Source organism: Pyrgilauda ruficollis, unplaced genomic scaffold (genome assembly GCF_017590135.1).
Source record: "Pyrgilauda ruficollis isolate IOZ18807 unplaced genomic scaffold, ASM1759013v1 scaffold13, whole genome shotgun sequence".
NCBI lineage: Eukaryota > Metazoa > Chordata > Aves > Passeriformes > Passeridae > Pyrgilauda > Pyrgilauda ruficollis.
This window is the reverse complement of record NW_024511432.1, coordinates 5,233,523-5,242,547: the sequence shown is the minus strand read 5'-3', so window position 1 is coordinate 5,242,547 and position 9,025 is coordinate 5,233,523. Positions and strand designations below refer to the sequence as shown.

General features: G+C 52.6%; 1 protein-coding gene across 1 annotated transcript; it reads left to right on the top strand.

The window, feature by feature from the left end:
• The first annotated feature begins 986 nt into the window (after window positions 1–986).
• CX3CL1 (C-X3-C motif chemokine ligand 1) lies at window positions 987–8,111 on the top strand. Its single transcript, XM_041458956.1, has 3 exons — window positions 987–1,207; window positions 3,758–3,878; window positions 4,485–8,111. Exons 1-3 carry the CDS (start codon window positions 1,144–1,146, stop codon window positions 5,581–5,583), a joined length of 1,284 nt encoding a protein of 427 aa, XP_041314890.1. The 5' UTR covers window positions 987–1,143; the 3' UTR covers window positions 5,584–8,111.
• The last annotated feature ends 914 nt before the right edge of the window (window positions 8,112–9,025 follow it).

Below are 9,025 nucleotides of genomic sequence, written 5' to 3'. Positions count from 1 at the left end.
AATACAAGCAAAAACTGAAGTTGCAGGCTGGGATTTTCACCAAATGCATTATATGGAGACCTGGGGGTTTTCCTCTTTTGAAAACTAAAATCCCAACTGGAACCGCTGGAATTTCCCACAGCGCAGAGATGCCAGGTTTCCACCAGCACTAAGAAAACTTCAGCCAAAAAGATTTATTTTCCGAGGCAGTCACAGACTCAGTCTTGAGCTTATCTTCATCTTTCAGCTGAGGGAATTGTCAGGGGAAAATTGTTCTGTCTCCAGGGAGGGAGATGAAAGAGAAAGGAAAGGTGCAGGATGTGGCGGCAGCGCTGGCATGTCCGCTGCTGACCTGCCCGGGGCTGGCTCCGGAACGCCCTGAGACCCGGGCCGTGCCGAGCCGGGCTCTCCTGCCCTGCTCCTGCTCCTGCTCCCGGCCCCAGCGAGCCCCCGCTGTGTGTGCCCATGGAGAACCAGGCTGTCCTAGCGAGCACAGCCCGCAGACAGCTCGGCCAGGGCCCGGCAGCTGCCGGCAGAGCCACCCTGCCATCCCTCTCCCTGGGGATGCTCCTCAGGGGCAGCCCGGCTGAGACCAAAGTGTAGCTGATGAACTCGTCATCCTCATTAGCAAATTCCGTCTCTTTTGGCCTAATGACTGCTGCTGTAAGATGGCTGCCAAAAAGGAAAGGAATAACTGCTTTGGCATTTTGGGTAATTAATGAGCTTACTGAGCAGCAGGGAGATGTAGTGGAGGTGGGGAGAGCTCCACGAGCCTAAGGACACTGATGCCTTGGCAAGAGACACATCGGTGGGAGAGGAGGAGGGAGCAGCCGACCGCTGAAAGTCCCTGCCTGAATAATTTGCCAAGCAGTCCGGGCTGCGGTGCGTGCGTTGGGAAAAGCTGGTGCAAGTACATCTGGGGAATTCCAGGAGCCATCCCGCGCCACAGCAGTCGCTATTCCCTCCCCTCTCCCTCCTCCCTCCTCCTCCTGTCGTCACCCTTGGACACGTGAATAACAACTAAAGCTCTGTCTCGGGGCTTCACAATCCTGGAATGAGCGGCAGCATCTGTGTCGCTCCGGGGGATGCAATAAGCAGCCGGGAGTGGGAAATACTGCCGGTAATCCCTCCCTGCCTGCCTTTCCTCCTGCCGACCACGGGAACATGAAGGCTGCCTGTCTCCAGATGCTGCTGCTGTGGGCCCTGTGCCTGGTGCCCCTGGCTGGAGGTGAGCCACAGCTCCGCTCGTCCCACCCTGCCGGGGACAGCCGGCTTCGGGGGGATGGCCATCGATGGGGCCGGGGAAGGGACGGTGACACTGGATCGGGACCTCTGCGGGATGCAGGAGATCTCAGGGCAGGATCCGGCTGGGTTTGGGAAGCGGTGGGGGGGAAGAAGCCAATAAATGGCCGCAATCCTGGCAGCAGGGACATCCGAGATGGCTTCTGTCACAGACGGGGAGAGTGGCGGAGACTCTTCCCGATAACCTGCATTAGGAAAAAAGCATCATGTACTTCTTGTCCCCCCCTTTTTTTTCCCCACGTCCCTGGGGACGTGGCAGGAAGACTGCAGCCTGGCCCAGGGTGGGTGTCTGGGGAGAGGCACGCTGTGCTGAAGGTGCCGGTGCTGCTGTCCCTGTGAGGCAGGGGCTGTCACTGCAGTGTGTGTGTGTGAGAGGGGGTGCCCCTCTCCTCTCCTCTCCTCTCCTCCGGATAAAGATCTCTGCGGGCTCCGGGCCCTGCCGGTGGCCCGTGGCACAGGTCAGTGGTCGCCACCCCTCAGCAGGGCCACCCTGGGCTGTCCCGCAGGCTCTCAGCTCCCCAGGCAAGGCTGGGCTTTGCCCGGAGCCAAGGGTGATCTCTTCCCACGAGGCAGAGAGCCCCTGAGACCTGAGTCCTGCTGCCACCAGACGGGAGGAGTGAGGACGGCACGGGCGGCTGGGGATGCCGCTCCTCCCTGCTCACACCTCCGGGCAGGTCCTCCAGCGCTGGCCCGGGAAAAGGGGACAGCAGGGACAGCAGGCAGCCTGCCCTGCCCTGGACACCCGCTGCCTGCTTGGCACTGCCTGACTCTGCTCACCCATGGCCGAGCATCCATTTCCCCGACAATGAGGAAATAGGGCTGCCTCTGCTAAAGGCCTGCTGGAGCTCCCTGGGTCTCTGGAGGAACTGTGCTGAAAAGCAGGTGCCAATGGCTCCTGAGAGCAGTGGTCCTGGGCGGAGAAACTCCCAGATCCCTTTGGCAAAGACTCAGATGCAGCTCAGAGAAGGGGGCTGTGTGCCCCAGGAGGAGGGCTCCATGTGGCACCCCTCTGTCCTTGGAAGGTGCTTTCCCAGCTCCTCCACTCTGGGAGAAACCTACAGGAGCTCAGCCAAATGGAAACTGTTTGCATTGGTGCCAATGATTGTAAAATCAGTTCAGGGTTCTCAAAGGAACAGGTCTGGCTCTCCAAGGAACAGGGACTATCCCCACCATGCACGTCCCTGGCTGCCCACAGGGACGGTGTGGCCCTCTTGTCACTGTGCCTGCTTTGTTCAACTGTGCTCTTGAAAGTGGAGGGCACCAGCAGAATATCCTCTGGCTAATGAGAGTTGATTGGCAAGTCAGCCGCCCTGAATTCCCAGCAGGGAATTCTTGACCCTAAAATGCCACAGAATACATTATTGTGTGAAAGAAGAGTTTTGCTTTAACTTGACTTGACTGAGAGTTGGAAATGGACTTCTGTAGAGGGGCCACAGGAGTGTTTTTACTTGGGATTTCTTTGCAATCATTTCCCCAGTAAGTGATTCAAATGATTCAGAGTGCTCCTGCATTGATGCTCATTCTTGTACCTGGTACCTGGATCATTCCTGACTGAACTGCACAAAATTGGCCACATTCACTTGGGAATCAGAGGCAACATTTTGTAAGAGACAGCCTGATTGAAACCAGATGCCAGTTCCTTTCTTCACAGAGGCCCCAGATAAATCAGGGATTGTTTTTGTAAGTCCTGCCCCCAGGGATGTCAGGAACAAGCTGTCAGGATGTGTTGTGCAAGTGCCTGTTGTGGGAGGCTGGAGGTGGATGCAGGCATGAATGGTCCCCGGCGGTGTGACTGGCCTTGTCCCTTGAAGGGGTCAAGAGGGGTTTTATTTTTACACTTTGCAAACTGAAAACTGTATTTCTGGTGGAGGTCGAGAAGATGTGTTTGGGAAGCTGGGCTGCTGAGATACCTGTGGGAGTGAAGCATCATTCACCAGAGGGTTCTTGCTCTGCACCTTTCCCTGAGCCCAGGGGGCGTTCAGAGACCGTGCAGGAGCAGAGAGGCAGGATGCTCACCTGGAGGGGAAGTCCCACAGGAGGAAGCGATAAGACTGATAAGGAGAGAGCAGAGCACCGTGCCTGCTGCTGAGGGTTGCAGCAGGTCTTTGGGGGATGAAGAAATGAATTTTCTGGGCATTGTGCTGAGACCAGTCCTCCTGGTAGCCAAAGGGGAAAGGACCTGCAGGTCCAGGGGCTTGCACATCCTACAGGACAAGCTGAAACACTGTCCCAAAAGCCCACAGTTATCACAGTGCTTTTTTCCCCTCAGTTTTCTGGGTATGTTATTGTATGTGTGGCTGCTACAAGCAAATTTGGCTTTCTTCATCAGGATCTGTCTTCATCTCGCTTCAGCGGGGATTGGAAACTTGTGGCAAGCTTTGGACTCTTCCCTGGAGAAGGGAGAAATGAAACAGTGCTGGTTTTGAGAGGCCCTGATAAAAAGCCCACACTTCATGAGATGAAATTTTTATTTCAGGGCAACCCAGAGCGCCTGTGAAGTGTTCAGAAGTGTGCAGGAATTTTGCAAAGAAGTTACCAGAGAAGCTGATCAGGAGCTACCGCGAGATCGACCCCAAATGCAGACGAAATGTCACCATGTAAGTGCTGCCCCACTTCCAGGTGGGATCAGAGTTAAATGGGTGGGGAAAGGGACTCAGAGACTTTGCAGGACAGGGCAGAGGAATGACGTGGGGAGAGAGCTCACGTGTTCCTCTGAAAGCAGGTATTTTGTCTGAAGACAGATTCAGACTTGTGAGCTTGTCTGGAAAGGAGAAAAGCTCCGTTTCTTTTCTTTGGGATAATTGTTGTTTTGTGCTTGTGCTGCAGTTCATGCACCATTGACACCATTTTATTGCAGCCCAGGGGGTGGCTCCGAAGTGAAGCTGCTGGGTTGACCTTGGAAAGTCTCAGATCACCCAGTAAATCAGGGTTTTTCCTTCATGCTTGTGTGCCCCGGGGCAGCTGGTCCTGTGGAGCTTTGTGTCCAAGCAGGACAATGCCTCTGAAAGTGAAAAACTTCTTAGGGGAAAACCCTTCACCCATGAGTCAGCTGCTGCTCATTCAGTCAGATATCAGAGGCACCTGCCTGCCTTTCCTGAAATGAATCATCCAGATAACACTTGGTGTTTGTATCTACACACCTTCCCTTGATCACCTGAACCAGTGTTTTCTTTATTCACTGAGTGATCCCTTTGTATTTTCAGATTTATTACTGTGAAGTCCAGGGAGATTTGTGCAGATTCAAACGAAGGCTGGGTGCAGGACATCAAGGACAAACTGAAAAGAAAACATGCCACAGTGATGCCACCACGTGATGTCACCTCAGCAGAAGAGCCTGGTGGTGTTGAGAGACGTGTTGGTCTTCCAGAGCTGGCTCCATCTCAAGCCACTGGTCCAACTAGTTTCTTCCAAGGGACTGGAACAACACTTAGGGAGAGAACACATGCTCCTGCTGCCACGACAGGGGTGTCCAGCAAGCCCCCCCTGGGCAGGCAGGAGCCCACCCAGCTCCCTGCAGGATCCAGCCCCGTGATGCAGGAAGAGGCTGCACACTCTGAGGTCACTCCAGAAGCAAAGGGAGAGCCCTCAAATTCTCCTGCATCTTCAGCAACTCTTGCAGCAGGTGTGGGCTCCAGGCAGCCCACCCCACGCCCCACTGTTCAAGACACAGCTTCTCCTAACTCCAGTTCAGACCTGATGGCTGCTGCTGGAGGATCAAACCAGCCTGTACTTGCTGCCAAAGGATCCCTGGACCCTACAAGAGCCAGAGCCAGCACACCAGACACTGCTTCCAGCAGTTCTAGGTCAGCTCTCCCCTCCACCTGGGGCAGTATGAGGACCACAACAGTCACAGAGACAGCACCACAGACTACTCCAGTTTCTACCCTGAGCTCCAGCACTGCCACAGACAAAGCTGCTTCTGTCCATACCAGCAGCGTTGTTGGTCCCTCTGCAGATGTGTTTGGCACTACAGCATTTGATCATTCATTGCCTGTAGGGAAGCAAGAGCCTTCAGACACAGTAGTTTTTACTCACCAGGCCTTGTCAAGCCAAGCCAGAGTGCAGATGATCACAGTCAGGCCAAACAATCTGCCTCTGCCCAGCTTCTTGTCAAAATCTCAAATGCACTTTGTCATCCCAGTTTCTGTGGTATGTGGACTGATGGTTAGCAGTGTTGTTCTTGTATGGCTGTATCTGAAATTTGGAGTCAAACCAGAAGAAACGTCAAGAGAAATGGTGCAGGGCTTGCTCTACCAGCAGGCAGGGCATCAAGACAATGTCTACCCAATGGAGGTAATATGAATGCTTCATGGCATGGACATTTCTGGCCTCAGCTGAGTGTGTGTTGCTCCAGAAAAGCTGTTCATGATGAACTGGTGACCAGTAGGAAGCAAGCCTGGGAATAAAAATCACAGAGAAAACTGGTTTTTTGGTAGGGCAGAGTGTCCAATAATGTATCTACTTCATCGTTGACCAATCACAGTGTTCTGGAAATAAGGGAGACACTTCCACTGGCACTGCTCTGTACAAAGGCTGTGCTGTTCTGTTGCTGTTGGTGGCTCTTTGCCAGGTGATGTGATTTTCCAAGTCACTCTTGGGAATTCTCCTGTGGTTCCTCGTGGCCCAGGCAAGGAGCCACTCACCCACCCACACTGCTGGACTTGGGCTCAGCCACCTTGAGCAATCTCAGCACCAAACCCACACAATTTGCACTTAAACTCTCTGCTGCTTCTTTCTTTGCACTTCAGGTCTCTGCTCTGCCAGACCAAGACTGAAGCTGGTGGCCAGCTGGGTGCTGGCTCTCCTTGGGCTGATGGAATTTCCTCTCATCATTTTCTCTTGCTGGAGGCACGAGGGGTAGCCCAGCTTCTCAGAAATAGCTGACCAACACTGCATCTGATCAGGGCACTGAAGGTCAGCGCTACAGATCTTCTGTTCAGAGAAGCTGGCAATCCACAGTCTGTCTCCTCCTTGAAATCAGGCCCTTCCTTTTAGCAGCTATGGGTATTTCTTCTTGCAGATGGATTCTGAGAGCTGGTTCTTGGCAAATCAATGCAATAAATCCCTTCTGCCAGCTGATGCACCTTGTGCCCAGCTGCATCCATCACCAGGGCAGGAAAATGCTGATGAATCTTCACAAATGGGAGAAATCAAGAAGCCACCCAATCATTTTGCTATTCCTGTGTTATCATTGGAACATTTTTGCTCTTCTCTGCAAGCACAAAACCCAGGAAATGTGGAGCTAAAGGCAATTCTGGATGTAGTCATGAAGGAATTACTCTACCACAGCAGGCATAACATCCTTTTGATCCCATTTTCTCTCCAGAAATAAGCACATTTGCTGATCCATTGAAAAAAAAAAAAAAAAAGCACAAAATGCCTGTTCATGCTCCTATACTTCAGCCACATTTCAGTTTTTCCATTTTGGATAGCACTGATCACCAGGCTATGAAAGCACTGTAACAGAACCAGGCTTTTTTAAACCCCAAATTGATTTTGATTTTTACACATCTTGACATTGCTGTACATAAGTCTTATGTTTTATCTGGGGTCAAGTCTTGAAAGCCCTTATTAAACTTTGACTCCAGGATGAATTCTGCTGGAGTGTGCAAAGGTCTTCATGACATGATGCTTTGTAAGTAGATCGATATCAAGGGTCAGACCCTACCAACCTCAGTGGACCACATCCCCAAGTACAAATATGCATGCAGAAAATAAAAGCAAGATCAGCAAGAAAAAAAGCAGGAAAATGATAAGCAAGATCATCAAAAACGATGGGCCAGCTGTAAAGCAGAGCTTGAGGAGTGTGGCCTGCTGGATCTGTCAGACTGCACCTTCAGGGCATCCATCCAGCCCTGCAGGGGGAGAGGACAGACTGCAGCTGTGCTTGCTTTCTGCCATCACACACCCCTTACTTCTGCATTTTGTTGACTCGAGGGATTCCTCTCCTTTGCAAGCACGGGATGCAATCAGGTTAATTTCAGTGATTAATTTGGAGTGAAATCCTTCCTTGTGCAGCAGCTCAGCTGTGGAGCTCGGGTTGGTTTTCCTAGAGGGTGAATCTGGCTCTGCCAGTGCCACCTCCCCGTGCACCCCACTTGTGCGCAGCTGGAACTCGTGAGGTGATGTATTATTTTTATATGAAACACTAGAAATGTTATTTTTGTAAAAAGGTTTTATAGCTTTTTGAATGTATGTAATGTCCTGTCTGAGCTGCTTGGAGCCGAGACCTTTGTGGCAGCACTGGGAATCACCGTGCCTTGTCTATTTTGTTGCTGGTCTTGGGTGGCTTGTGCATGTCCCTGGGAGCTGGATCACTGCCCAGGCCCTTCAGCAGACAGAGTGGACACTTTGCAGGTGAAGTGCTTGTCTTGCAGCAGTGCTGGGGAGATGGATGTGCACCAGCCAGGCCACTTGGAGTCCCACCAGTCTTTGGAAAGAGCTTCCAGCTCCACCACCAGCTCCCAGCTGCTGTGATCCCACTGGAGCTCACCAGGAGCAGCTGCTTCTCCAGGCTGGCCCTGTCCTTGTGCATTCCCTGCTCTCTCTCCTGTCCCTTGGCTGTTTGCAGCAGGGTGCTGGCACCCTCACAGGGCACAGGTGAAACCCAGGACAGGGGGACGCTGCTGTTGCTCTCTCTGCAGTGGGCAGTCTGGGAGGGAGGGAGGATGGAGCCTGTGGGTGTCTCCCATTTCTGGGGGTTAAAATACCACTTGCTGTAGAGCACAGTGACTGTTACAAGCTCCAGTTTGTTTGTATTTTGAGTGTGTGCATGAGATATGAGCTGTACATTTTTATAGAAGTAATAAAGTCCTTATGTTAAAAACTTTCATGTCAAACTTTCAACTTTCAAGTCCTTATGTTAAAAACTCAGGGGATTGAGCCTTGGGCTGGGTTACCAAGCCTGGTCCCTGCAGAGGTGAACACCTATGACTGAGCACTGTGGAAAGCATCCCAGCACCACCAGGAGATGGCAAAGCTGGCACAGCTGGATGTGGCCAGGCCATTGCTCCATCTCCTTTAAGGGTTTTGATCTTGCAGATGTTGGCAGGAAATATATTTCCTCACAGGGAGTTGTGTCTCCCATCTTACCAAGGCAATAGAGCAAAGTGGGCTTTTGCATTGTTTAAGCAAAGCTAAGGTCAGACAGCAGCTCAGAGACAGCAAAGGCTCCAGGTCTGTTCTGTAAGGAGAGCAAGGGCTGAGACAGAGCCTCTCCCACCCCAGCCAGGGCTTGGGCTGCCCTGTGTGCTGCTCTGGTGCTGGGGAGGTGGGAAGAGCAGCTCCGTGGAAGAGGCATTTCCCAGGGGTTTGCCTGGAGTGGGGAGCTGGCAGGAGCAAGAGGGATGAGCATCTTCCCTACATTTCAGGAGCTCTCATCCCAGCCATCTCTCAGCCCCGTGCCTTTCTAGGTGGGTGCAGAAGTCAATGAAAATTTCCTGCAGCTGAGTCACCAGGCCAGAGAGGTCACTTGGGGGATAACGTAACTCTTAAGGAAACGAAAGCACTTTTGTTTTTTTAATTTCATTTCTCCTCTCCTGTGGAGAGGGCAGGCGGGGAAGGAGGGGGCTGACAAACCACCCAGGCCTGACAGGGTGAGTCATTTCCCATCATTTCCCCCAGGCAGAGCTGGCCCCAGCAGGGCTCCTTGGGGCTGCTCCTCTGGAGATTTTGGGTGCCCCTGGGCTGTGGGTGGCACACGCTCCCTGGCTTTGCTGGTGTTGGTGTCTGCCTGTGCAGGGAA